Genomic DNA, 27,114 nt, shown 5'->3' with positions numbered 1-27,114 from the left:
CTTAGCGACCGTCTTCCATCAATGGGGGCTGTGGTTTAGTGGTATAATATTCCCTTAGCATGGGAGAGGTCCGGGGTTCGATTCCCCGCAGCTCCAACTTTTTGCCCTTGTCTTTTCCTCTTCATTTTGGGTGGTGAGAGGCTCCACTGGTTCCCGGGCCTGACCCTGATATTGCCTGATCAAGAATCCCGGGCCTGCCCGCCGGGCTAATCTCCGACCCCCAATTGGGAAATTTCGGTCCTCTGATTTCTCTAAACATATTTCATCAGCTTTTAATAACCATGAATCTTGAAATGAATGATTAGCTCCCGATGCCTGATTTGTATTTTTTTCTTTTTATTTTCCCACGGGGATCATCATGATAGTGATCGCAGACCATTGCGCCTGGTACGCCAGATCAGCGGCCACGGTCCCACCAAAGATCTGACAAGCGTTTGTTCTCCGAGCCACGTCCCGAACATAGGGTTCATCTCAGCAATCGGGCCCCTCTAACCTCACCCATCACGAGTTCACAGGAGATGAATTCATTCATTCACTCAGCCCCGCAGACATCGAACTCCTGAGTATCGGACCAAACAGATATTCCCACGCTTTCAGGTCCCCGGACGCTAACAGCGGCGTGCTCCACACCCACACAGCCAACAGACCACATAACGTGGGTGCCGGAGATGAAAGAACTTAACGCTAAGCTGGCTTACCCTCCTTCGCTTGTAGCTCGGGCCTAAGAAGCTGACCAGTGATTTGCCGACCCTTCTCCGGTCCTTGCACCCTTTCGGCCTAAGTAGTCCAAGCACCTTGACAAGCCTGGATTGGCACTGGGTCCGGCTGTGCCCGACGAAGCTGACTGGTGGCTTAGAGCCATTTCGAGGCTCTAAGCCCGTTGACTATTGAATCGCCGGTTATCCGAACCCTGACGAGGGAACCTAATCAAAGTGGGATGACAGTCATAAAGGCTGCCTGCTCCCGCCTGCATAAGTTGAGATTTCTCTTCTCTGTTCTTGTGTTTCTCACCTCGTTGGGACTCCTCTCAGTCAGAAACCTCCTTTGCGCGGTTGTTGCGACCAGTCAATATGCGTGGTGCTTACCTCCTCCCGGTCCTCGGGCTAGCCGCCGCCCCCTATGTGGATGCGCTTCAGCTGCACCGTCGTGATGTGCCTGCTACCGTTCACATTCCCCTTGAGCGCAAACCGGTCACCCAGCCAAGCCGGAAGAGGGACTCCACGGTTGATGTGACGGTTGATAATCATGTATGCCCGCCCAGCCGCACTTTCAGCGACGTAGTCACAAGGATTGTGCAGACAAATGACAAGCCACATGTAGAGCGACTCTTATTATTCCCTCAACTTGACTATCGGGACACCCCCACAGAAGGTGGTCCTGTCCCTGGACACCGGTAGCAGCGACACCTGGGTGAATACCGCAGACTCGGACGAGTGTTCGGCCAAAGGCGACCCCTGCAAGCCTTACGGGACATACGACTCTGGCGCCTCGTCGAGTTACAAGAAACTCTCCACCTTTATGAACGACACCTACGGAGACGGGACGAATTCTTATGGTAACTACGCGACCGACAATGTCACGATTGGGGGGACTACAATCAAGTCAATGCAGTTTGCTGTCGCGGAGAAGTCAACCAGTCCCCGTAAGTCTACCGCCGTTGTTCGCACGCAAGCGCAAAACCACCCCCAAGAATAGTTCATGCTGACACAATCGTTTTCCATTGATAGAGGGTATTGCTGGCGTCGGATATGCGCGCGCGACTTACCAAGAAACGTACGACGGTAAAGTGTACTCCAATTTGCCCCAGGCGCTGGTCGACAGTGGCGCCATCAAGTCGCCCGCCTACAGCGTGTGGCTCGACGACGAGGACGCGACGACGGGCTCTATTCTCTTCGGCGGCGTGAACAAAGCCAAGTACCTTGGCGAGCTGCAAACTCTGCCGATTGTGCCTCGCGACGGTCAGTACGTGTCCCTGGCCATCGCCCTGACCGAAGTGTCCGTGGAGAAGAGTAGCTCTAGCTCCAAAAAGTACACCACCAATCTGCCCCTGTCCTGTAGCCTCGACACCGGCACGACCATGACCGCGCTTCCGGAGGACCTCGTCAACGAGATCTACAAGGAGCTCGATGCGGGCTACTCCACCAAGAGCCAAGCCGCTTACATCGCCTGCAGCGCCATGGAGAAGGATTACAACGTGACGTTCGGTTTCTCCGGCGCCACCGTCACCGTCCCCGTCAGCCAATTGGTGCTGCCCTATACCGAGCCCGACTTCGACCAGGGGGACTGTATCTTCGGAATTGTGCCCAGTCAGGCTGGCATGAATCTGCTGGGCGACACCTTTCTCCGCAGCGCGTACGTGGTCTACGACCTGGCTAACAATGAGATCTCGGTGGCCAACACCAACTTCTCGCCCGGCAAGGATGACATCCTGGAGATCGGGACAGGTACCAAGGCCGTGCCGGGAGCCACCCTGATGCCGTCGGCTGTTTCGTCAGCGACGGGCAACGGGGTGGAGCCCACCGGAACGGGTGCTGTGTCCGAGCCCACGGTTATGGTCTCAGGCACCGTGACTCTCACCCAGGGTGGCAGTCAGCCTACCGCCACGGGCACTGCAGCGTCCGTTCAGAGCACTTCGTCCGAGGCTGGGGCAGCCGCTCTCCCTACCAGCAACTCGGGCCAACTTTTGTCGGGTCTGGCGGGTGTTGGCTTGCTTCTTGCCCTTTAGGCTGTCGTGTCTGCATGCATTGACACATTGCCCTGAACAACGTTCACTTTCAAGTGCCTAATACCACCCCTGTGCACTATCACATACTTCCTGTCACGTAATGCTGGTATAGGTATCCCCTCACCACATTTATTCGCAGCAGCATGATCTACATATCTTAATGAAAACTTTAATACCCCTTTACACCTCAATCCCATCTTCGTCACAAACCTCAGCATTAACAGAACCTACCCAAATACCCCCCGCTTTTCCTCCAGGGCCCACGAACTACCCCCAGTAACGTACTCCAACGCCCACCGCATCACCCCCTTCCACCTCACCGGCAAAGCACCATAAATTCCCCTAACCTCCCGCTCCGGAATCCCCTTCAACCACCACACCTCCTCCGCTCCCTTCGCCAACGCAAACAGATACGCGAGAATGACTAACGCGCGGGGCCTGCGGTCCGCCACGAGCCCCACAAACGGGGCGGGGGTCATCGGCCCAAACGAGGAGAAGCGCTTCCGCAGATCAAAGCCCGCCTCCCCATGGTCCACGACCGCGACGTACATCCCCTCCAGGTATTTGACGCATTCATCGTAGAGGGCGTGGATCTCCGGCGTCTCGCCTTCTTCGTCAGGGTTACAGTCTAGAAGGAAATGGAGAGGTCGGATTTTGCTGCCAGTGGATATACAACCAATGGCGTTGTTGCGCATGTTGCTAGTAGATGTGGGGGTAGCGGTGGTGGCGATCGTGACTCGAGAGGTGATAGCAGCCGTCGCAGCGCCCCCATGCACGAGCGGCTTGGCCATCAGCAACGGCGCGATCCGCGCCTTGGCTCCGACGAGACCATGGTACGCCCGTCCGATCATCAGCCGGATGCCCCGGGACATGTGCAGCCATAATAGTGGGGGCTCGTAGGTGGTGCTTGTGCTAGTAGTCCCATTTGCGCCTCCTCGGAGCGTCAGCGCGTATAGGCAGATCAGGATCGTGTTCATGCAAAGCGCCTCGGAGACTACCGTGCCCGGACGATTGACTCGGGCTGTCTCCGCGCGGTGGTGCTTTAAGGCTCGGTCGATGTGGAGGTGATGCGCGGCGCGGAGACGATCCGCGTCAACCTCGGCGGTGTCAGGCAGTAAAGCGGCGCGGTGGGTGGCCGCGACGGCGAGGATGGTGTGCAGGAGCGGCGGGTACTCGAAGGCCATTTCGGGAACAGCTAGCTGCCACATGGCTAGAACGGGGGGCAGCTGCGCGTGTCCCATCGTGTGGGCGGTGGCGGTGACGTAGTGGTGTATCAGTTGGAGGTCGGTGGGGTTGAGATTGGCTCTTTCGGGGGAGGGAAGGCTTGGTCTAAGGGGGGCTGGTCGGGATGATGCCAGTGGGGCGGGTAACGAGCATCTTTGTTGTCTGGAGGGCTCATAGCTGTGGATGATGGTTTGGAGGTCGGGGTAGTCGCAGACCACGAAGTGGCGGATACAGGCGCTACATTCTGGTCGCTTTTCGTCGCACTGCGGATGGTGCTTGGTTAGCTTCTAAGGGAGTGATTGGGGTGGGCTAGGTGGGTCGCAGGGCAGTACAGACCTTGACCTTACGTCTCTTGCAGTTACGGCAGCCCCGGACAGACTTACGGTGATTAAGCCTTGGAGGCATAGTGGGGGGACGAGATTGAGTGATGACTCTGGGCAAGACGGATTCGGGTTGATGCTGCATCAAGGGAAAGAATTGGTGCACGCGGGTCAGGGGTTGCTTGGCTGAGATTATCGCTCTAGTCTAGTCAGTCTAACTAGCGCACGGATTGTTCTGATGCTTAACCTCAAATTCATTGTCGTCTGTTATTGTGGCGCAGTTGACACGGGTTCGGTTTCTTCGTCACTTAGGGTTAGCGTAGCCTTGAGTGGGCTGCCCTGCGGTCAACAAGACTTGGTGCACAGAGGTGATCGGCACAAGCCAGGCAGTATAAAGCACCAATGGCTCCCTATCAATTTGAACATAAATCAATCATCCCCACTGTCTCTCTACTACTTCAGCTGTTTCTGCTGCCAATCTCAAAATGGGTCTTATCAAGACTGGAATCCAACTCGCCGGAGCTTACGGCCTCCTCAAAGTCTCCTCCAAGTACGTGCCATATGATTAAGCTAGCTCTGCCTCCAAAAGACGACATACTGACTGATCCCAGAGCGGCGAACGATTATCAAGAAAAGAAGCAAAAAACTCAAGACCATCAGTGTCAATGCCATCGTCATCGTCATCATCAGCATCATCATGCCGACCACCCCCCCCCACAATACCAACAACCACATTATGCATATGATCCACGCATGAACTACAACCCTGGCTCTGGTCCATACCACCAATATCCTCACCAAAACTCTCAGAACTCCACTCCTTATCCCCCGCATCAGACTATGCCAACGGCACAACATGAAGGGTCAATGCCGCCGTCCGCGCATCACCCTCAGATACAATCCCAGCCCGCAGAACTACCATGATCGCCAGCGGAGGATTCATCATGGCTTATGATTCAACGATCGAATTGGTCGACGCGGCACTTTTGGCCCCCGCGCGAAGGATCAGCTTCACGGGGCGCTTGTTGGGCTGGCTCCACTGGAAAGTGGGCCGGGGCGCGGGTGGCCGGCATGAAGCCCTTCAACCCTGACCGACCCTCGCCCCGGCCGCTGACAAGCCTCGACGTGGTTTCCCATTCGGAACCAGGACCTCAATGGCACTGTACTAGCCAGAGATCACTGCCACTACTGGCTATGACTGACGAATAAGCTCCATGCTTATCATTTGTGCCTTTCTATTTCATGCATATACCCCCTTGTTTGATCTGTACTCGAAGCAGATTGCATAGAAGGGGGCGTTGAAATCTTGCTTGCCAACTGCTCTGCCTGCCCATATCCATGCACAAGTTAGAAGAATAAGACACTCATCATAATTTGTCCCAGAAACACAAACATTGAATATTTCACAACACAACTAGCCCTTTGCTCGCCTAGGGGATTCTGCCATTCACATCGCATCATCTCGTTTGTGACCGGACAGCCTTCTACATATTCACTGAGCCATTAAGTTGATCACTGTGGAAGGTGGTGTAGTGCTATCTTTCTGTACAGTTGTCTCATAGGCCGGGCCTGTGTCTTTTCTTCTTGTTTTCTTCTTATCCACTTACACACTCTTGGAAAATAACCTGCCTAGCCCGGTAACCAAACAATCCCGAGCTCTAGTGCTTGGAGTCCTGCCTAGAGGGTGTGGATCAAAGTTTATCTGACCATAAAACAATTTACTTCTTTCATACGATTCAAGAGATCTTACATATTGTTATTGCGTGCCTTCCAACAGAAATCACAATGGGCAGCTAGCTCCAGCCAAACATCCAGCCAACCAACAAACCTTTCTGTCTCTTAATCTAGACACACCTTTGCCGGGCCGTGCCTGAAGATTGGGAAAGGTTTCTTTGAAATCACCGTTACCGATTACGCACCTCCCTGCTCCAGCTCTGGTCCCACTGCATTGCAAAAGCGCAAGCAGGAAGGGCTCAAGACACTAAATGAACTTCATGCCCAACGCCCCAGCGCTGAAGAAGTTAAACTGCCGTCAATGTTGATAGGTACACAAGTCGCGGAAGCTGTCAAGCAAGCAGGTCAACAAGATTGACGAAGAGAAGGCCAAATGTCTTTACCAGCTCGCCATACTACAATTGACCTGCCGGGGACGCAGTCTTCGGAAACCACAAGACAATTGAGGGAGGTGGGAAACTTCTGGTCTATCTGGAAAAGAACTATTCGTCATTCATGGATGACTTCAACAGAAAGCATGGTAAGGATGCTGCCGATGCCCAGCTATTTCGTGGAATCCCGCATCACCAAACCACCATGTTAACTGAGCGTGACAAAGGTGAAAACAAGGATACGGATCTTATAGGACGCTTCGAGGCACAGGATGCAAGACTCTCGGTCATGCTGACTGGAAGACGAGGTATCGTCATGAACGACGAGCGTGTTTTCGGTGCCGACAATGAGGGAGCCGACTGTGGTGTCAGGTCCTCCGCTGAGACTAAACACCAATCATAGATAACAGAGTACACCACTGTGGTCAGGTAGCTTGGAGTGACTCTGGCAAAGCCTATCAAGCTACAGCTTATGGGCAGGAAGATAAGAGCAAATAAGTCAGCGCACGATCGTTCTGTTCTTATGTTCGACAGGAATGACACCAACTAGCCACTACAGAAAGATCGCACGAAGCGGTCTAAGGACTGAATAATTAGAATAATTAAAAAACAGATGCTTGAATCGGATCATTCATTGATGTCAATACTTGAAACGTTAATCACACACCGAAATCCGCCATTTCCTGTTCCTTAGGGCAGATGCATCGTGTTGAATAGACGGTTACCGGTATCTGTTTCCCCTGTACCTTTGTACTGGTTATCAGACTTGCGAAGTGCTATCACCGTAAGATCTCCATGCCGCATTAGCGCCTGTAGCGGACTAAGCTTGGCGATCGATCGGCTCTGCACCACGCCAGCAACCACGATGATGCGCAAATCAGGAGTCAGCTTCCGAATATGACGGACAAACTCAGCCACTGTCTTTCCGCTGTCGATGACCCAGTCTGCCAAGATGACCGTCTTATGATTCTGCAAATGGCCGTGACGAACATCGTCTGGTGTCTTCGCGTGGATGAAAGCGGCTTCAGGCAGGTAGTCGTAAATGCCACGAGCCAGAGGCTCCCCACCTCGCATCAAAGCAATTATAGTCGTATGATGCTGATCCTGGAGTCGATGGCCGGTGACTTGATGGCCTTGCACATGTGGAATAGGGTAATCTTCGACACCAACGATGTTGGGCAAGTAAGCAAGCGCGAGGAATCTTCCAGCGTCGCGATGGGCGTTTTGGAGCGCGGGTCCGGATATCGAGGCATCCCTCGTGGGAGTGGTAAGAACTCGGGAGGCATCGGTATCGGTTGCGTCGATAAATGCGAGTTCTTTCGAGCCACAAAAGAGCAGGTCTACAAATATCTGACTGTCGAGAGTGGTGATTGGTAGCACCTTTGTGTCTAGTCGTGGTAATGAAGTAGCAGGCAGCAAGACCTGTTTCGGCTGAAATCTATGTTTAGCGATTGCAACCCTCAAGGCTTCATCCATAGTTGTGCTTCGATTTCCCTCTCTGCCAACGACGACGAACGCTTGATCAGCATTTTGTAGCATGCCCAAATCCATGGGACTATCACCAAAGGCCCAGACTTTCATCTCCAAGGTTGTCCGCAGGTAGTCGGCCAGAGCACCTTTGACCGTCGGACTGACGACAAACATGTCATCAATGCGCCCTCCACCAAGAACTTTTATCTTGTCGAACAAACATTCTCGTGTCAGGATCTTTTCCCAGACTAGCCGTAAGCCTGATGTAACCACCACTGCTTTGACGCAAGTGTCGTCAGATACCAGCCGCAGCAAGTTGATGAACTCAGGATGCATATCCACGGTCGAAGCAACCTCGTCACAGATATCGTCGAACCTCTGATGGTCAGCAGCCTCTTCGTACAGAAAAATAGCTTGACGGAAGGCAGCGTAGCTGTACCCAAGCGGACCACTAAACAGCCGCCTCAAGGGACATTCAAAACCATCAGACTCATCAGAGGGATAATGCTGCCAGTATGTCCTCCACCAAAGCTTCCCAGTATCCTGGGAACACAGCGTCCTGTCCGCGTCCAGCATCAAAACAGTTGTCCCAGAAAAGTTGTCACCAAGTGCCTCCATGAGATTATGCTTAGCAAGGTGGAGATTAGAATCTTCGTCGTGGTGCCAAACACTTCTAATCAGACTCGCAGCATCTTGATGGGCGCCCAGAAGCGAAAAGATGATTCCGTGCTCGTGGCAAAGTCTCCGCAACTTAGCTTTCTCAATTCTCTGCCATGCTTGAATGTGGGAAACCGGGAGACGGGAACGTTTTCTGGCTGCATCCTTTTCCCGATAGCCCTGAATCACTTCAGGCGCAACGTCCAAGTAGAAGATGTGAGTGTATGTTGCCAGATCTCCTTTGGTGCATACAATCTTCCCAATTGACTCGGTCAGCTCCCAGAACATGAAATGACCAGTGACGACGGTGACCCGGCCGTCTTTTGAACTCTCCCCGATCTTCTTAATCGCCTTTTCACGATACTCTCGCTGTCGGCGGTCTGAGGCTTTTTTGAAGCCCGGCAAGCCACCGTCCGCAACATCGCCAATCACTTTGGATCCTTCGTAGTAGGTGTACTTCTCGTTACCAAGTTGCTTTTGGAGTTCGCTGAGAAGATGGGACTTCCCACATCCGGGGATACCGTAGAGGCCGATGATGGAGTTTCTTTGGCGGCTGCTTACACTGGTCATGTTGAGGGTCGCTTTGATGGAAGCTGAAAGATGAAGGAATGATAATAGTCAATCTGAGCTTGATAGAAGAGGATGAAGAGGATGAACAAGGACCGACCTCAGTGGGGGATAGTGGTTTGGATACTTGTAGGAGGGGTTGCTTGTATCAATTCACAAGACGCCACCCTTCCGGCAAACAGCAAAGGTTTGCACGGTGGCGGGAAAATTCATGCTGCCTGGTTGCAAGATTGCTTCCATGTACCTTGGTGAATACCTCAGTTGCTGAGGGGTTTTCGCCATAATTTCTTCATAGGCTTCACGGCTATCGTTCCTGACTTGTCTATCTAGTAATCAACCAGGTCAACATCCACATGGAGATGCTGAGATCGAGAAGATATCCATAAGCAGCCTCTACCTCGTCTGCCCGATAGTATGTCTAGATTACGCACTTTTTGGTTAGAATGATAGCCAGACTGGAAAGCAGCTCTCTGTTTGCCATTTCTTTTGCAGTTGTGCCTGAGGCCGCACGTTCCCCGCGGAGAAAGGGCGGTGGCAGAACATACTCGACGCTAGTTCGTTCTGGGAAGGCTGAAGGCAATGCAGTGCCGATGATTGGCCAGATTAATCGAGCGCGATAGCAGCTCGGCATTCATCGATTCAGCAGCTGATAGAGACGCCCTCCTTCTCCTCGTTTCAAACAATCGACAGCCCACCTAACTTATCGCATAACAACAAACCGAAGTGTTGGATGGAGCTGTTTGTTGAGCCTAGTACGCGACAGCGTCGCCCACGAGTAGAGAGAGGCCGGTCACGGAACGGTGAGTTGGCATCAACCTCACGCGGCACAATGCAGGACTCACACGGACAATCGCATATCAGGATGTCAGACTTGCCTGAGCAAACGCGTTAAGTGTGATGAGCAACATCCGCACTGCAAGCGATGCGTCCGGCTTGGTCTGACATGCGAGTGGGGACGGGGAAAGCAGCCTGTGGCAGCGAGGAGAAGGGGGCTGGGTCCGATCAAACATCGCGACAGTAGTCGCTGGGCGCCTCCTTCGATTCAGCCACGACAGGGGGATGAACTCAATCAGGGCTATATTGGGACTGGTATGCAAGTAACGACAGAACTCTCGAGCTTGGGATTTGTATCGCCTCAAGGACTTTCTCCACCGACACCAGTCTCCAGCACAGACTCACCAGCTTTGACACAATCGGCAATGGAGTCCTCAATGAATGCATCAGAGTCTGTTGTGAACAGTCACGATCAAGAGGGGCTTTCTATTTACCCATATTCTGAGTCTATTAGCGACTTGCAATTCGACTCATTGGACAATTCCGGTCCAAGCTCACTGTTATCCATAATTACCCGACACCGCCTGTCTTCTGTCGAATCATCAACCTTAAGCGTGCCCAGCTGGCTGATCGCAGCCACACCTCTCCTTTTGGCTGACCCCTTCACCGGCCCATCTATTGGTAGTAGCGACACAGAAGCCGTCTCCTTTCATCGAAGTGTCTTTGCATCCTTGAAGTCTTCTCGTCCACCGTCATTATCAGCACATTCGCTGTTCCTCGATCACGCGTGGGACAAAAAGATGGCCTTCCATTTCTTACTTGCCCTCTCTCATAGCGAGCTCGCCATTCATTTTGGGTATGGAGCCCGCCCGACACCAGAGTCATGTCTTCATTTGCAGCGAGGGTCTGAGCTCCTTGTCCAGGCACGTAACCCCGTCGCACCCACCGATCATCTAGAGCTGCTGCTTTCATTCTTGTACATCTTCATGTTCTGGATGCGACGAGAACGACTTTCACCATTGAAGCTCCGGGCTTTAAGTGCCACTGTGCTTGCGTACATTCGAGAATTTGATCTACTTCATGTCTGCACCAGCGACGAGATACACTCGCTACCAGAGCCCAGCACAAACGCGGTGCCATACAAAGTCCTGCTATCACGCGTTCTCATTTACCTCTATGACAGAGATGGATTTTGCAGCTTTTTCGGGTGCGGGGGCTTGTTGGCCTCATATCTGAGCGCCGATTCAGAACGGCTACGGAAGATTTGGCGCCTGTCACGCACAGCCTTTCTTTGGAACAATGCTCAGGACCAGTCATCTCCAAGCTCAGAAGCATCATTCCATGAAGTCGACGAAGCAGCCACGTTACATGTCTACTTCGAAATGATTGGGCTTCATCACGAGATCAATCGCTATAGCCAAAGTGACGAACCAGATCTTGCCGTCCAAGGCCAAATTCAGCGCCACCTGGGACAGATTCGAAAGGTATGCTCCCAGATCCGCGCAGATGCTGTTGACGTGCCACTGAATGATCATGTAGGAGCATGCATCTCTCTTCAACATCGTAGCTGATGGAAACGACCCCTCTCTGATGGCCATGGTCACAGTCACGCATTTCCATGCCCTGCGTATCTACTCAAACCGTAGCCGGGCTTCTGCCTGGGGAAGCAAGCCGATTCCGACTGAGGTCCAGTCCGCAATGACTGATCTTGTTACGACCTTGCACTATACTATTTCCCGAGGAAACCATGTGCAGCTCATGGAACGATTTCAATGGTCTTTATTAATTCTGGGGATCGAGACACAGGACCCGGTGCATTGGGAGTGGGTGGATCGGAACATCTCCGATGTAGCCATTCGGGAAGCCTTTTCTCTCATCTTGGCGGCAAAGCGACGATCTGGCGGATGTATCCCCATGACTCTTGTTCGGCAATTGATTTGTTGCGGGATAACGGGGGACTGATATGCATTAGTTGGGTCGTTCGTCTACCAGTAAACGCTCCGGCATCTAATTGAAAGGTCTCAGCAACCTTTCAATATGCTGAACGGTTGCCTCTTATCCCTGGCGTCGAAACTCTCCAGCTGCCGCGCCGAGATCGGCCGCAGCCCGTCGATTAATCTGACCAACCATATGCACACACCACAGTGACTCCCCGTCAATAACACTGATGTCAAAGACACTTCACCCCTTGAATTATCGCCTGCTATCTCTATGGGGAAAGCCCATGCTAGTGTCGACTCTGGCTTGACCAAATCCCTCCCTCGTATATCAACGATCATCAATTCTTCCATGAGGAGATTTCCACTGGTCATTGTACTGAAGAATTGGCCTCAATTTTCACCCACCTACTTGTATCCAGAAATGGGAGACAAGGTTCAGTCGTCGAAACTCGACAACAAGACCGTGCCTGATGCAGCAGACGTAGCTGAAGGCAAAGCCTACGGCGCAGCAGAGACGCTTGGACCGGAAGAAGAAAACAAATTGGTGCGCAAGATAGATTTGCAGTATGCACTCCCAGAATATGACCTACATTCACATGCTGATGATGCCAGTCTCATGCCGCTTCTAATTATAAGCTATGGCCTTCAGTATCTAGATAGTGTGTCATCCCAATCCTACCTCGCAGTGGAACGACTGTCGAAGCTGATCCCGGTCAGAAACAAGCTTGTCGTATAGCGCCATCCTAGGACTCAAGAGCGACTTAGTACGTGTAACAATGGGTGCGGTGCGAATTGATGACTGACCATCTCAGCACCTTGTCGGACAAGAATACAGCTGGACGTCCAGTATCTTCTACATCGGATATCTCGTCGCCTCATACCCGATTTCACTGGGATTCGTGAAATTTCCTCTTGGAAAATACCTCAGCATTCTGATGTATGCTCTTTTCCCCCCCCTCCATCACCACACAGAATTGTCTCTAACCCAGCGGTAGCTTTTGCTGGGGTGTCGTCCTGACTCTCCACGCCTGCGCCCAAGATTACGCCGGGCTCATGGTTCTCCGGACGTTCCTGGGTATCTTCGAGAGCGCCATCAGCCCAGGCTTCTCCTTGATCACGGGAATGTGGTACACACCCCCTGAGCACATGTCCCGTCATTCATTCTGGTTCGCCGGCAACGCAACAGCCAGCATTATCGGGAGCATGATTGCTTATGGAATCCTGCATTACACCGGTGATTTCGCCAAGTGGAAGGTCTATCTTTCTCCCCGATATCACTTTGCGCGATACTGACCTCGAGAGCTCGAATAGATGCTCTTCTTGATATTCGGTCTCATCACCGTCGCCTGGTCCATATTCCTGTGGTTCTACCTACCGGACAGCCCAGATACCGCACGCTTCCTGACAGCCACGGAACGCGAGTTCGCCTCCCTGCGCCCCAAGAAATTCCAACACACAACGCAAACCAAGCACCTTGACAAGAGACAATTGCTGGAGACCCTGACCGACCCGAAATCGTGGTGGTTCCTGATCTTCAGCTTCGTAACCTGCGTTCCCAACGGCGGAACTACAAGCGTACCTTCCCCCTTCCCCTGACTCTTGTCCCATACCCTCTACCCTCCACCCGGAACTAACCTCCCCCCTTTTGGGCAAAAAACAGTTCTCAACCCTGATCATCAACGGCTTCGGCTACTCGGAATCCCAAACCATCTTAATGGGCCTCCCGGCCTCCGCCTTTCAACTGACGACCGTCATCCTCGTCGCCGTGATCACCTCCACCGTCCGCAAATCCCGCCTCTTCGCCCTGGTAGGCGTATACCTGATGGCATTGGCGGGGATCCTGATGATCAAACTCCTCCCAGAGGACCGCAAACTCCCCCGGCTAGCGGGCTTCTGGCTCGTGACCGCCATCGCCCCCTCGTTCCCGTTGATGCTGAGTCTCTTCGCCTCGAACACGGCGGGCTTCACCAAGAAGTCGACAGTGCTGGCGATGATCTTTGTCGGGTACTGCGTGGGGAACACGGTCGGGCCGCAGTTTTTCATCAGTGCGGAGGCCCCGGGGTATCATGTAAGTTCCCCTGGATTTATCTCTGTAGGTTTGGGATGGGGGATCGGAGTAGGGTATGGGACTAATGCCTGGGGACAATAGACGGCGTATACGACGATCCTCATCTGCTTCGTGATCACGATTGGGTTGGCCGGGGTGTTGAGGGTGTATCTTGCGTGGGAGAATCGGAAGCGGGATCGCGAGCAAGGCGTGCATGTGAGGGCGGAGGAGGTGCGGCGGGTCGTGCTCGGGGAGGATGACGGGTTGGAGATGGTGGATGAGACGGATATTCAGAATCGGAGTTTTCGGTATATCTTGTAGAGCCTCGTTTGGAAAGAGTGGGCAGAAGAGATAGCGTGGGAGGGTGAAATTGGCGTGTCGAAGTCGCCCAAGACTCAGATTGCACCGGCGAGGAGTGGATGTGATGATGTGTCACATCTCGTATAGGGAATTGTGTTCTTGCGTCTGCTAGCTGGCGTGCTGGCTATTCTTCAATGGTACAAGGCCGACTATTACAGATATGTCTCTGTAGATGCTGTAATTGCTGCTTTGATCTTATGGTATTCTGTGGCTTGTTCAAAGTGTACTTTAATTTTTGTGGGATCATATACACCCGATAAGAACACGTAGCGGTGATCTTCTAAGCTCTTGGCTCATTCTAATAAAGCGAGCCTACCGATGGGGAAAACATGATATGAGGCTATTGAACGACTCCTGTAGACGAATCTTGGAGTCCTGTTCTGCAACTAGCGACGGATTCAAGAAGGCTTTGGATTCAGTAGCTGACCCCCGGGATTGAGCTCCCGGGAGTTGTCGAGTCTGACCAACGATGACCCTACCATGACATAGATATCTTGCCAGACGTAGGTATCTCGATCTGAAGTCTGTGCTGAGCCGTGGTTTAATACACCCTTCACCTTCAACAACTGAGGCAGCAGATTGAGAAACACCAGGCTATCTTGTTCATGATGTCATTTCATCTCTTCCTCGCCCTGTATGTTGTGCTTCGCTCGCTCTTGAATGTTTTACATCATAGGACTATCCTTCGCAATACTTAGCCATTTTGGATTCCTCGAGCAACCAATTACCACTAGATATGAAGGACCCGATACTACAGCCGCTCGGTAGCTCTAAAGTGGATATATGTACAGGGGGATCCATTGCCTGGAAGCACCGTGTGGACAGTTCCTGGTTAGCCGAGTCCGAGACGAATTCGCGTCTCGGAAAAGCATCCAGCACCTTGTCCAGTCACACTGACGTCGCCGCACCGGAGAGTGATTTGCGGTGTAGAAGTCAAAGAACCGTTCATCAAAACGAGAACGCCGATGCAACGTGAATTTCCTTCAGCTCAATGGTGTCGACCAGAATATGTGAATCGTGGTACAAACTGCCTCGGCTGCTTGGGATGGACGTGGAGGGTGACGAGCCAGATGCGCCTGTCACGGAGCTTGGTCTCGAATTACTCATTGCGGAAGAGCTTCTGCAACTGGACCGACAGTTTCACGAGATTTGGATGATTGGAGGCAGGCTCTCTTAGAAGGGTGGCATGAACGCCGATGGAGTGGAAAGGCTGAGTGGGATTGTTAGGATTGCAAAAACAGAGGCATAGACATTTGTGTCGCAACGAACATTAGATAATTGCATTTCGCAATAGATCTTGTTTTGAAAAAAGAAAAACGGGCGCTGAGACAAGCGTTGCATTGTCACATGCTTGAGATCTGCATGCAATTTGATCCGAAGACAAAAGAGTTTGCAGGGGACGGTGACTGACGATAGTTCTTGACCTAGGGAACTCTGTGGATAGCAGTAGCTGAGGGCTAGAGACAATGAATGGTCATGGCTTTCCTTACGGTGACTAGATTCATCTGCGGCCCTGCAAAGTTTGGCGCTAGAAGCTCTGGGATCAGAGGAAACTGCTCCCGGCAGCTATGGACAAGAGGGCTTGCCAGTCATCTTGCTTTTGGTAATCTGCGTCTCCTCTATATGTGTGATTCGGAGAAGTGCAGCACGCGCTATCCGATAGGTAGGGACAAATACCAGCCAGCCGGGTCTGAGAATAAAGTCGATCTTCCAGGAAACATCAGGGTCTATGTACGTGATCAGGAGTCGTGCATCGGATCGTTTCTTTTTCTGGAAGGATATGATGCTGTGGCGTCCCGACTTGATGAAGATACATGATTACTCAGTAGCTGAAGACTGGGGGGCCTTATGAATAGAAAACCTTGGGCGGGCCAATCATGCAGCGTAGATATTGCATCTCCTCATCACACAATGTATTTTTGCTTTTGCCGTTTCGGAGGTCCGATCTCAATCCCATGCGTGAACCAATTAAGAAAAGGGACTCGAAGCGCAAAATTGGAGCCATCGGATCCTGCAGCTGGGTGGGTGGGTGTTTATGTGCTCATGCAGGTGTAGGTGCTCACATGCATACATACTTACTTGCAGTCGCATTCCCATGGATATTCATACATTCTTAGGCGACCGGTGTAAGCCCCGGCTGTTGGTGTAGCACCCCGGCAGATCATCCAGAGATGAGTTAGAGTTAATGTGATGAGCTTACAAATGGTATGTCTGTGTGACCAATCGATTCCGGATATCTAGTATCTTGGGGGCTTCACATACGCCACCATCACGCCGGCTACGCACACTCGAAAATCAAACCTGATCAGATCGCGCGCCCTCATTGGCCTTATGTCATTGTATGAACCAAGCCCGCCTCTCAGCAGGGATGTAGATGCAATTTCTGTAATCTCTGCAGCTCGTTTGCTCAAATTCCAGGATGTACTCGTCCATAAATATTCGACAAGCAAACCAAACGAAAAGGTCGTGGATTAGACACCTGGTATTCAGCATGGATAGCGTCCAGAAAGGTCTCCCTGATTTATCCTCTGAGATTCCCCAGCGTACCTTAGAACATATCTTGTCGTCGGAGCCCATCACAAACCATTTGGACATCTTGACAAACATCCTCCGACAAGGGGCAACCGTTGATGAACGGGTAGGTGCATTGATTCACGCAGCTTGGGAGCATGTCCGTCGCGAGGAGCTGTGGTCCAGCCGATTCGACAGTCTGGATCACTATCGCCAATTCATCGGTTTTGAAGAGCTTGTCAAGCCAGTCTTGCGCCGGCACAAGCGATCTGATCGCTCCAAGCAGCTCAGTGCTCGCATGATCGCGCAGCACTGGAACAGTCCTTTCCACCTGGTCTTACCCGAGACTTTGCGACCTCCCTTTTGGAGCAAACACCTGCTCAACTCGCTGGCGTCGCTCAGCCGACTCAAACCACTCCCTGATGCAATTCATCTGCTTCAGGAAAGTGTGAAAAAGCGACCGCGCAGGGGCCGAACACAACCCCATCTTCTAGCAAGTGACATTGAACGCGTCCTCGAGGCTATGCGGGTCCCGCGCCAGGGCAGGCGAGGCAGGAAAAGTAAGTCGTCCGTTTTTCAGTCACTGCAACCGAGACCAGAACAGGTAACAATTATACAAGATTCTGTCATTTCCATTGACTCCATTCTCACCGAGCACGAGAGCTCGACTGCGACCATAGTCGGATCGGACACCCACAAGGACGGAGCCTCGCCTCAAGGACCACCGGTGATGATCTCGGAGAAGTCGTTTTTGAATGATCAGAAACAATGTCCCTGCTCGCCTATGCTATTTCCACTCCTAGCCATTCTGGCCGAGAGCAAGTCTCAATGGACTTCGCATTTTCTGGCTAGGTTACTCCAGTGGGCGAGTCTGATGTCGTGGGAAAGCCTCTGCACGGATCACTTACAACAACTATATCGCCATGCAACGCAGTCAGATGGGCAGGATCTCGATCGGTCTCTGATAATTCAAATGCTTGAGCAACTTTCGTTCACCCTCATCGGCGAGGAGACGAGCATGCCCGACGACTCCCCGAATTCGATATCAGCCTCGGCAGCTGGGGAACGCGAAAAGCCAATACCCAACGCATTCAAGACTTTTGTGAAGGACGAACCATCATTGTGGTCATCGCTGCAGCAAGATGGATATCTTCATATCCCAGATTTCTTTGCGTATATGGAAACGCGCGGAATCTTCCCACGAGTACGCCAGACCTTGGCCCGATACGCCTCCGACGACCAGGGCCAGGTTCTCAGTCAAAGGTGCTACCAATTTCTCCATCAAATGATACAACAAGACCCCGCGTATTACGCGGTTGTCGCATCTTGTCGTCCGGACGGGCAGTGGAGATTACTCAATCGGTCAATGGACTCCGTCGCTATCTCGGTAGCGGGCGCAATGCTGCCCGTACCAGGATCAGTCCAGCACGAAAGTGATATTCAAAGTACAGTCATGCTGCCTACCTTCTGTGAAGAGCACTGCGTGAATCTTGTGCCGGGGTCCCACACCATTTTCGCGCCATCCCGCAAGAATGAGCACCCACCAGCAGGTGTGATGACAGGGAAGCCGAGCTCGATACGAATGCAACCGGGAGATCTGCTCCTTACCATGCCGCATCTGCTCCGCTTCCCGCAAACCTTCACCTCCCATGCTTTAGTGAACCTGTCTCAGGATGTGGCGGACTTTCAGGGACATCCCACAGGATGGAATCATCAGCCCTCCACGTCGGCTCAACCTCGGCTCTCCAATGCTTCAGGGACAGACGAATGCAGCGTCGATACCGTCTCCGCGATCGGCGAAGCCCTCATGGGCCGTCGCGCCTGGAGCGACCGCAAGGTCTTGCATCAGCAGAGAATTCTCTCCGGCACGGACACGGCAGCTGCAACGAGCTTTGTCGAAAAGGTTCGCGAGAGACTTGTCTTGGAGTTTCATGAGGCCCTGGATATCGTGGAGATCAGCCACGCCGAGTCGGCTGCTGCGCTGGGTCCTGACCTTGTACTCAAGGATGTCTCCGCAGAGACTGATTGGGCGACTACAGAGCTGGGGATGAGCGCTCTGCTGCAGTCGGACGCACCCTGGCTGCCCGAGTCGTTTGATCACATGAGTCTGCAGGATCTGGGGCTTGAAACCCTTGGAGAGATCGATCTCCTGCCAACTTTAAGTTAGCGTTTGAAGAGATATTGCCTGTATAAATAATTATCAGGGTACCCTGGTATTGTGGTGGGCTATGTTATACTTCCACCGGGCTGTACAAATGAGTACCTACTATTAGCAAGACACACTTCTCTTGAGCTTTGTATTTGGGGTTGTTTTCTGTGACTTACAAGATGAGAAAAGCTATCTGCAAATTGGTAAGCTAGCCGTGCGCTAAGCCATGTTATATTGTTTTCATTGTAGAAAATAGATAATAACACCAATACGTTGTCTGATTGAGCTTGTCCTCACTACAGCTATTGCTTGGAAGTTTTGAAAATAGGATAAGGGAGATAAGGAGGGGGCCGACCTTCATAACTATGGACTACCTTCATCAGGGAATTGTGTTGAACAAAGTAAACGTGCAGATACCCCAATCCATACTGAATCTGAAGAGCTCACTTATCTCGGCCATGAATCTTTGACAGATACAACTCAAACATGCCTCGTACCAGTCCCTCGCTCTCATCAATCCCCGCGATTGTGTCTACGATGCCCTCGTACGACTCAGTCGCCAGGTCTGCATAGACATTTTGCATCCCAATTCCATCAAACAACGCCTTCACCTGCCCCACATCCCCATTACTATACGCCTCCTCCAGCAGACCTCGCTCCTCGGAGCTACACCGCTGGAGCGCTTCCGTAATCACCCACGCGCATTTTTTCTCGTGCACGTCGGTGCCAACCTTGCCTGTTGTTGCCGGATCCCCATAGACATCCAGGTAATCGTCCGTGATTTGGAAATAGACCCCCAGCTGCAGCGAGATGTCTCTCGCGTGGGCCATATTCTTAGGCGTCGAAAGCCGCAGGTAGAACAGCGTGAACACGATGGGGAAGTAGACCGTGTAGTAGGCGGTCTTGTTCGTGATAATGAAGCGGTACGTCTCGGGCGTGAAGTGATGGAACGCCCGGAAGGTGGTTTTGGCGATGTGGACGTCGGTCAGCTGGCCCAGGTCGGTGTGGAAACTCATCGTATCCAGCAGATGCACCATGTCCAGGTACTGGGGATGCTGCTCGAAGCGCGCGCGCAGCAAGTGCCGGACGCACGACCTCACCATGCAGGCATCCGCGATGGCGCTCATGCCGATGTTCGGTTGCAGATAACGGCACAGCCCCTTCCGCCGGAAGATGGAGGCATCCATGATGTCGTCTTCGATAAGGTATGCCGCGTGGATGAGCTCGATGATCCATCCGATCACGGCGAGATCGGACGCCTGGGTCGGAGTGAGCCGGCTGGGCAGGAGCCGCCGGCCGGCTTCCAGTGGCATCAACCCGCGCGTCAACTTGCCTCCTTTCGTGACATCTGCGAGACACTGCGACACTGTAAGCTGCTACGATGGCTTCCAGGACGAATACTGTAGGGCTTGTTGTTCTTACCTGGTGTAGACGAACTAGTACTGTTTCTGGGGTTCCGAGGCGAGAGAGGTATTCTCGTATCTCTGTGAGGAGGGTATGGTATACTCCATGAAAGTCATCCACAGTCAGCGCTTCGCCGGCTTCCCCGGGGACTCCTTGAGTCTGAATAGGCTGCTCGGTAGGCTGATCCACTGAAGAGCTGTTCATCGTAACTGTGTCAAGACGGGTACCACAGATCAGATCCGAAGACCGTTCGCCGAGTCTTATGGTGCTTGGTGGTGTTTGGACAATCGGGATCGGTTTCCTGCTGATATTCGAAGAAAGGAGTCTGTTTCCTCAAGGACATAGCAAGCTGACTGATTTTATACTACAGATAACATGGTGGGCCTTTCCCACCCCCGGGAGATGCGAACTCCATGCATGTAACATGTCCCGGGAGACCGGCACAGTGGCCGCGCTTAACCCTACAATGGCTCTTTGGTGTCAGTCCTCAACACAAGAACACCCGTGGGCGCGTATATTGTAATACATTCATTCCATGCTTTCCGCGGCCCGACACCTCGATTGCCGAGCTGCTCACCGCTCGTCATGCCCATGTTGATGGTTCCACGCAGATAGCTTCAGATAGTCTGACTTCATCACTTTTTACATGCTCAACACATGCTACATCCAGATATCCTAGAGCTTACTTCTACTGGGACCACACGGTGCTCCAACTAACTAAAAATGACTTCTTCTTCTATCCATCAACTGTTCGATCAGCTCGTCTCCCACGAGAAATTCGCTCAACTCGCCAAAGCGATGGCGGGACTACTTCGAGGTAGATATCTCGAAAAACCCCGAGCCTGACTTTACGAAGCTGAAAGAGACCATCATGCCCAACTGCCTGTCCATCAACCACGACAACACCGCACTGGCGGACCGCCACGCCACCTTCGCCACGAATTGCGCCCTGACCTTCTACCCGCTGCACTCATGGGACCTCAAGATCCTGACGGCACTGTACACGGTCGCCTCCATCTCGCTGGACGACCAGATCCTCGACATGCGCCACGACGTGCAGCTCTTCCGCACGTGCCTGCTACGCGGGGAGCCTCAGCCGCAGAGGCCCCTGGCGCTCTTCGCCAGAACACTCACCCAGATGGAGCTCCGTCACGGGACCTTCACCTTGGACCTGCTCGTTGCCAGCACAGTCGAGTCCATCGCCTCGCACGGAATCGAAAGCTCCGGCCACATTTACCACGCCGACCAGATCTTCTCACGCTACTTCCGGTGGATGACGGGGTTCGCGCAGTCGTACGGCCTCTTCGTGCCTGCCCAACACCTGTTCCCCAACGAGCCCATCAAGACGATCGAGGCGCTCATGTTAGGAGTCATGCCTGATAGGGTCCAGCTCGCGCATGGCATCAACGACGTGCTCTCCTTCTACAAGGAGTTGGTCGCGAGGACTGAACGCGCGAACTTCATCTACATGGGCGCGGCGAAGCGTGGGGTCTCGCCGCTGAGTATGCTGGAGGTTTTTTTCGCGGGAGTTGTTCACAAGCTACGAGGCTGTGATGAGGAAGTTGGAGGTTAATCCGCAGCTGCGGGAGGTGTTCCATCGGTGGATTAAGGGCGAGACGCGGTTACATTATATCGACCCTAGGTACCCGCTGATGGATGTGGATATGTCCGGTTGAAAGGGGGGTGTGTAGCCTGGTAATGTGGTAGTTGCTCAAATGAATCGTCCTTCTTCCTTTGAGGTAAGCATAGTCCCTGTCCTCATTACTTGGACTAGGAAATGATTGAGTGTAATATGTTACTTGCTCTAGAAAGTAGCTATATTGGGCATAAAATGTCTTAGAATAACATGTCAATCTGTGTTGCAGCGTAGTTCAATCAATTCAAGCGTCAGTATCCCAAACTGCTCTATTTAATCTTTAACGCGGCCTAAAATCCTGGCATCCACTTTGATATCACCCCGTCTGGTGCCCCCTAGTATGAAATCGCTCACAATCCGAACATCCTCCGGGGTCGTCTCATGCAGTTCCCAGTCAAATCGGCGAACGAGATGCGCAAGCGCTAAGTAGAGTTCCACATAGGCCATATTGATACCGAGGCAGATCCGACTGCCTCGAGTAAACGGCGTGAGATAGCGGTTCAGGCGTCTGTCTTGCTCCGACCCATTCAGCCAGCGCTCTGGGTCGAATCTCTCCGGATCCGGAAAGAGGCTGGGATTGCGATGCATCAGATACGAGGAACAGCTCATGGGTGTCTATGGTTTGCGTCAGCCAAGCCACGGCCACTGCCAGAAAATGGCGAAACCGAGGGCAGAAGAAGGGGTTAGAGTGAGCATACTCCCGGTGGGATCACATGATCCTTGTACTTCAGCGTCTCGTCCGGTGCGACTCGAGGGAGCCTGATAGTCAAAGGTGACGCAAGACGAAGGGCTTCGTTAATTACTGCAGTCTTGGGTTCCTCGTTAGGCCGGGGACACATATGTCCGCAGTATCATTCGTGTGTAACATACCAGGTACACCAGCTTCTCGAGCTCCGGGAATCCCACCGCGCTCTGCGGCGTGGGCATGACCTGCTTGAGCTCGTCGCGGAGGCGATCACGTATCTTCGGGTTGTGGGCCAGATGGAACGCCGCGATCGTCAAGACTCGACCGGTGGTTTCCGTCCCAGCAGCCAACACCAAGAACCCCTCGTATTTCAGACGTTGGGGTGTGCGCTCGTGCGGTGAGACTTTGGGGTCTGTCAGGGAAGTGAACACTGATCGGCGGACTTCTAACCCTGATGCTCGCTTGGCCATCGACTCCTGCGACTGCGCGAACACCGTCCGCTGCAGGTCATACAGACTTGACTTGCCTGGCTGTAACCAGGCCAGAAGCCAGAGGGGCACCTGTTCGATGACCCGCACCACCCTGGGGAAGAATCGGTTGTAGTGACTCAGGGCGGTGATCTCCCCCACCGCTTGTCGAATGTTGCACCGGAAGGCCTCATCCTCCAGGAAGCCGAACCGCTGGCCATATGAGTGCAAGGTAATGACATCTGCTGCAAATCCGGCGAAGGCATCGTCCAGGCGCGCAATGCGCTGGCTCTGACGGAACCCGTCTAAGCGATCCATGAGCTTGAGGACTCTTTCCTCAACCAGAGGAACGAGCTCCAAGGCGGACCGCCGGGAGAAGTAGTTCGCCAGGAGCCCACGTCGGAACCGATGATGATCGTGGCCAACGGTCGCAATCATCGACGTCGGTAAGGTGAATGTCGGCACGAACCGAGGGTCCTTGTCGCGCTTGCGGCTACCAGAAGCGTAGATCTCGTCGTAGAAGTCCGGGTCAATGATGTGGACTTCGCGAGGATTGATCCGGACAATAGGGCCTAATGATGATATTTGTATTAGGGCTAGCGACGGATGCATTAGTAGGAAGCGGTGCGTACCGTATTGGTCGTGCATTCTCTTGATTTCATAAATGAATTGTCCGCCCTTGATGATGTCGTAATAGAATTCATAGAGGTGTGAGATTGCCGCCAGTTTTGGTCCAGGAATGTTCTTGAGGGAATGGAAGTAGAGACGATAAATTGTTCGTAGGACAAGCCACTGCCCCAAGACGCAGAATATGAGCACCAGGAGAGGAGACATGATTACGTTGAACGTTGAGATATCTGAGATTTGGTGCAATGCTACTAAATTTTTGACTTTCAGGTGTGTGCCATCAACCAGAAAGCTACATCTTTTATGCGAATTGTCACTCTTTGGCTCAGAGATGGACAAAACATTGTTTGTGCTGGAAGGATGAATTCCGGGTAGCCGATCATCCGGGACAATCGGTACCTTCGCTCCCAGTTCTTCCTCAACACCCGGGATATATATTTCAGCAAAAAGTAAGTCTCTTCGTGATTTTCCATTAGCTTTTCCTATTCCCATCCTGCAGCAAGAGCGTGGTACTCCCGAAATCCGTCTGCGCGCCTGCCACAACCTCGCCTCTCTGCGCACCCATGGTCCCATCCTTGCCCTTCTCTATTGAATCATCCCCAGAAAAAGGATGGTCCCGGATACTTTAAAGCCTTAAGCTCGCGCAGGGCTGGCCTTTTGGGGGCTATTGCTGTTGGAGGTGGTGAGGTAGGGGGAGAGATCGATCATTGGGATTGTGATGGTCATTTTGAGCAGTTTGAGTAAGATAGGTCTTGGTCCTGAGAAGGGGAACCAACGGGTCCTTGGGAGGGCTGGAGAAGAAGTTCTTATTGTCAGGCATCGACAACATTTCGTTGATCATGCGTGGGTGCCTGCTGGATCACGGGAAACTTTCCTGTGAGAAGCGGTTCGGTGTTTTGTCATTTGCTGTGTAGCTCTGTTTATGTTAAATTTTTCATGTAGACTCGGCACTGACTACATCAGCAAAGAAATATCTATGCAATGACAACACTAAAAGAATATTCTTCCTTCTTCCATTACCATATGAATGTTTTTAAGGTCTCAGTCCAGCTTTTATTGTCTTGCCCTTCTTCTTGTTTACTCCTGTCTAATCCGACACATATATGGATTGGGTTGTATAAATGGTATAGGATCCAGAATAGTTGTAGAATTTTACAAGTGCTCCTTCGGCGATAAATCCCGGTACAGCCATAACGAGGCCAAATATCCTATTCTCTTTGGGACTTGGCAGAGCTTATCTGCACCCATTCAAGATTTTCAAGCATGATATGTACATCATGAAGATATTTGTAGATTGGTGCAATGAGTAAATATGAATCCTGATGTGCAACGTGTTTCCTACCACGGGGCATCTGGTACGTAAAATGATATGCCATAAGGAATTAACTGAAACCCTTCAACTTGATAGGTTCTAATCGTGGTACGCAATGCAGCTCCTTCGAAGGCGGCAGTCTGAGTATATAATCACTACAAAGAGAAGAGAGATTGATCTCAGATAGCTCTCTCGAGAGCTCATTAGAAATCAAGTTGTCCGTCTAAAAGCTGCACTACCACGATTGAATGGATGTCCACAGTACGAAAATCTTGATGCTTTCCTCTCTTCCTGTCCTTCTGACTCCTGCGTGATCATTACTGCCTATCAATACTAGTATGGCTTCTGAGCAGATACCTGAATCCTCACCAAGTCTCTAGTCGAATGACATAGTATTTAATCGAGGTGGTGGCATCGTAATTACTCTCAACGATCATGATATAACCAAGCTGCTTGTATGATATGTCATGGACTATAAGATTTGGTGCCATGGAGGAAGCACATAGAATTCCCCAGCCGATAGTCAAATAGGGCTAGGGCCACTATCTTATCAATGCTGAGCCTGTGGGGAGTGTCGCGCCCCCATTCTTGAATCGACATCACACCCCCACCATTGCGAACTGGAGCTATATAAGAATTATAGGAGGGCCACAATGCACAAGAGCCATGCATATCATCACCGAAAACACAGAAAATGTGGCGATTATTTGGGCGCACTTCCAATGGACCGGCAAAGGAGTCTCCGCCTCGAGGCCTGCCGGCCTCCTGGTACCGCTCCGACGCGATGTATCAGCTCGAACGACGCGCCATCTTCTCCAAACGCTGGATTCTTCTCACCCACTCTAGTCGCCTCGCTAAGCCCGGGGACTTCCTCTCCTTCACCGTTGCCGAATTCTCCTTCCTCCTGACCAAAGACCGCGACGGAAACATCAACGGCTTCCACAACATCTGCCGTCACCGCGCATACCCCATAGTACAGGCCCGAGCCGGCTCCGCCTCCATCCTCAGCTGCAAGTACCACGGATGGTCCTACGGGCTAAAAGGGAACCTCTCCAAAGCGCCCCGCTTCGAGACGGTCCCCGACTTCGACAAAAGCCAAAATGGACTACTCCCCATCCACGTGCACGTCGACCAGGCCGGCTTCGTGTGGGTGAACCTGCAGGCCGGCGAGAGCCCCGACGTGCAGTGGCAGGACGATTTCCAGCGGATCGACGAGCAGCCGCGCATGCAGGATTTTGATTTCGCCGGGGAATACACCTTCGACCACTACTGGGAGATGGAGATGGAGGCGAATTGGAAGCTGCTGATCGAGAATTACAACGAGTGCTACCACTGTGCGACATCGCACCCGCTTATCAGCGGGGTTTCGGATCTCCCGCGATATCGGGTGGAGCCCACCGCCGCCTACATGGAGCACCATATCTTCAACAAGGACAACGTCGACGCCCAGTTTCGGCGCGCGATTACATATTTTTTTCCGACGACCTCAGTGACGGTGACGTAAGTCTGATAATCTGAGAAGATCTTTTGGTCATGTCATCGGCTTGTTAACGTTTCTGCCATAGCGACAAATTCTTCTATATACAGCGGATGATTCCCTTGAGCGCGACCACGAGCAAGATCGAGAACGAGGTGTATCGTCACCGCGACGCGACGGACGAGGAGTTTGACAATATCAACGCGTTTTATAGGCAGGTTCTGGAGGAGGACAAAGAGCTCTGTGTTGGTGTGCAGACGAATTTAAGTACCGGAGTGTTTATCAACGGCGAGCTCCACCCGAGCAAGGAAAAGGTATCTCGCCACAGCATCAACTGGTCAATTCAAGGCTAACAGCAACACAGGGTCCCATTCACTTTCAACAGAGCCTGAAAGAAATGGTAATGGAGCACCGCCAGAAGGAAGAGACCCAGGGTGGGCGAGAGATCTGGCCAGCGCTGCCCGCAGTGACGGGAGACATGAAGACGGATCGCTTAGCGGAAGAGGAGCGATTTTGTTCGCAACTGGAAGCGAGCTGCATGAGCCGACCGGAGCTAGCTTGGTAGAGAAGCCTCAGTACTTAGGCAGTAGCCTTAGACTACAGATTCTAATCAATTCTCCTTGCTTCATGCCAAGAGCGATCGTCTTATCTTGGAGG

General features: G+C 52.4%; 11 protein-coding genes and 1 non-coding gene across 12 annotated transcripts; 8 read left to right on the top strand and 4 right to left on the bottom strand.

The window, feature by feature from the left end:
• Positions 1–24: 24 nt before the first annotated feature.
• BO82DRAFT_t35 lies at positions 25–96 on the top strand. The gene has a single exon. It is a non-coding gene; the product is annotated as a tRNA-Ala (tRNA).
• A 974-nt stretch (positions 97–1,070) lies between these two features.
• BO82DRAFT_380433 (pepsin-like aspartic protease) lies at positions 1,071–2,904 on the top strand (the record flags this gene model as incomplete). The annotated part of the gene is made up of 3 exons (XM_025637759.1): positions 1,071–1,247; positions 1,321–1,642; positions 1,728–2,904. 3 exons carry the CDS (start codon positions 1,071–1,073, stop codon positions 2,723–2,725), a joined length of 1,497 nt encoding a protein of 498 aa, XP_025496521.1. The 3' UTR covers positions 2,726–2,904.
• Position 2,905: 1 nt separating this feature from the next.
• BO82DRAFT_371202 (uncharacterized protein) lies at positions 2,906–3,966 on the bottom strand (the record flags this gene model as incomplete). The annotated part of the gene is made up of 3 exons (XM_025637251.1): positions 2,906–2,922; positions 2,997–3,353; positions 3,399–3,966. The coding sequence occupies 3 exons, from the start codon at positions 3,964–3,966 to the stop codon at positions 2,906–2,908; spliced, it is 942 nt and encodes a 313-aa protein (XP_025496520.1).
• A 1,054-nt stretch (positions 3,967–5,020) lies between these two features.
• Positions 5,021–5,470, top strand: BO82DRAFT_350557 (uncharacterized protein; the record flags this gene model as incomplete). The annotated part of the gene is made up of 1 exon (XM_025634189.1): positions 5,021–5,470. A coding segment is annotated over one exon (173 nt), but the record flags the coding sequence as incomplete, so codon positions are not given.
• Positions 5,471–7,064: 1,594 nt separating this feature from the next.
• BO82DRAFT_388938 (uncharacterized protein) lies at positions 7,065–9,071 on the bottom strand (the record flags this gene model as incomplete). Its single annotated transcript, XM_025638418.1, has 1 exon — positions 7,065–9,071. The coding sequence occupies one exon, from the start codon at positions 9,069–9,071 to the stop codon at positions 7,065–7,067; it is 2,007 nt and encodes a 668-aa protein (XP_025496518.1).
• Positions 9,072–9,798: 727 nt separating this feature from the next.
• BO82DRAFT_326516 (Zn(II)2Cys6 transcription factor domain-containing protein) lies at positions 9,799–11,842 on the top strand (the record flags this gene model as incomplete). Its single annotated transcript, XM_025632922.1, has 4 exons — positions 9,799–9,868; positions 9,930–10,157; positions 10,242–11,326; positions 11,382–11,842. 4 exons carry the CDS (start codon positions 9,799–9,801, stop codon positions 11,802–11,804), a joined length of 1,806 nt encoding a protein of 601 aa, XP_025496517.1. The 3' UTR covers positions 11,805–11,842.
• Positions 11,843–12,203: 361 nt separating this feature from the next.
• Positions 12,204–14,150, top strand: BO82DRAFT_273302 (MFS general substrate transporter; the record flags this gene model as incomplete). Its single annotated transcript, XM_025631051.1, has 8 exons — positions 12,204–12,346; positions 12,395–12,441; positions 12,500–12,546; positions 12,595–12,719; positions 12,778–13,036; positions 13,094–13,357; positions 13,443–13,850; positions 13,932–14,150. 8 exons carry the CDS (start codon positions 12,204–12,206, stop codon positions 14,148–14,150), a joined length of 1,512 nt encoding a protein of 503 aa, XP_025496516.1.
• A 2,530-nt stretch (positions 14,151–16,680) lies between these two features.
• Positions 16,681–19,057, top strand: BO82DRAFT_428752 (uncharacterized protein; the record flags this gene model as incomplete). The annotated part of the gene is made up of 2 exons (XM_025640470.1): positions 16,681–17,260; positions 17,321–19,057. 2 exons carry the CDS (start codon positions 16,681–16,683, stop codon positions 18,865–18,867), a joined length of 2,127 nt encoding a protein of 708 aa, XP_025496515.1. The 3' UTR covers positions 18,868–19,057.
• A 203-nt stretch (positions 19,058–19,260) lies between these two features.
• On the bottom strand, positions 19,261–20,567 carry BO82DRAFT_350551 (FPP/GGPP synthase family protein). The gene is made up of 2 exons (XM_025634188.1): positions 20,272–20,567; positions 19,261–20,207 (listed from the first exon to the last, which is right to left on the bottom strand). Exons 1-2 carry the CDS (start codon positions 20,455–20,457, stop codon positions 19,293–19,295), a joined length of 1,101 nt encoding a protein of 366 aa, XP_025496514.1. The 5' UTR covers positions 20,458–20,567; the 3' UTR covers positions 19,261–19,292.
• Positions 20,568–21,078: 511 nt separating this feature from the next.
• Positions 21,079–21,826, top strand: BO82DRAFT_418800 (terpenoid synthase; the record flags this gene model as incomplete). The annotated part of the gene is made up of 1 exon (XM_025640090.1): positions 21,079–21,826. The coding sequence occupies exon 1, from the start codon at positions 21,125–21,127 to the stop codon at positions 21,824–21,826; it is 702 nt and encodes a 233-aa protein (XP_025496513.1). The 5' UTR covers positions 21,079–21,124.
• Positions 21,827–22,162: 336 nt separating this feature from the next.
• On the bottom strand, positions 22,163–23,875 carry BO82DRAFT_418799 (cytochrome P450; the record flags this gene model as incomplete). The annotated part of the gene is made up of 4 exons (XM_025640089.1): positions 22,163–22,504; positions 22,588–22,698; positions 22,760–23,613; positions 23,674–23,875. 4 exons carry the CDS (start codon positions 23,873–23,875, stop codon positions 22,163–22,165), a joined length of 1,509 nt encoding a protein of 502 aa, XP_025496512.1.
• Positions 23,876–25,674: 1,799 nt separating this feature from the next.
• Positions 25,675–27,029, top strand: BO82DRAFT_301258 (aromatic ring-hydroxylating oxygenase subunit alpha; the record flags this gene model as incomplete). Its single annotated transcript, XM_025632077.1, has 3 exons — positions 25,675–26,480; positions 26,546–26,771; positions 26,822–27,029. The coding sequence occupies 3 exons, from the start codon at positions 25,675–25,677 to the stop codon at positions 27,020–27,022; spliced, it is 1,233 nt and encodes a 410-aa protein (XP_025496511.1). The 3' UTR covers positions 27,023–27,029.
• Between the last annotated feature and the right edge of the window lie 85 nt (positions 27,030–27,114).

The sequence above is a fragment of the Aspergillus uvarum genome (assembly GCF_003184745.1).
Source record: "Aspergillus uvarum CBS 121591 unplaced genomic scaffold BO82scaffold_4, whole genome shotgun sequence".
NCBI classification, from domain to species: domain Eukaryota; kingdom Fungi; phylum Ascomycota; class Eurotiomycetes; order Eurotiales; family Aspergillaceae; genus Aspergillus; species Aspergillus uvarum.
Note: the sequence above shows the minus strand (reverse complement) of the source record. Positions and strands in the feature narration are given on the sequence as shown.

Coding starts and splice junctions, on each gene's coding strand:
- BO82DRAFT_350551 (XM_025634188.1), bottom strand. CDS start 20,457: ATGAACAGCTCTTCAGTGGATCAGCCTACCGAGCAGCCTATTCAGACT. Junction 20,208..20,271: donor TACTAGTTCGTCTACACCAG/GTAAGAACAACA, acceptor ACAGTGTCGCAG/TGTCTCGCAGATGTCACGAA.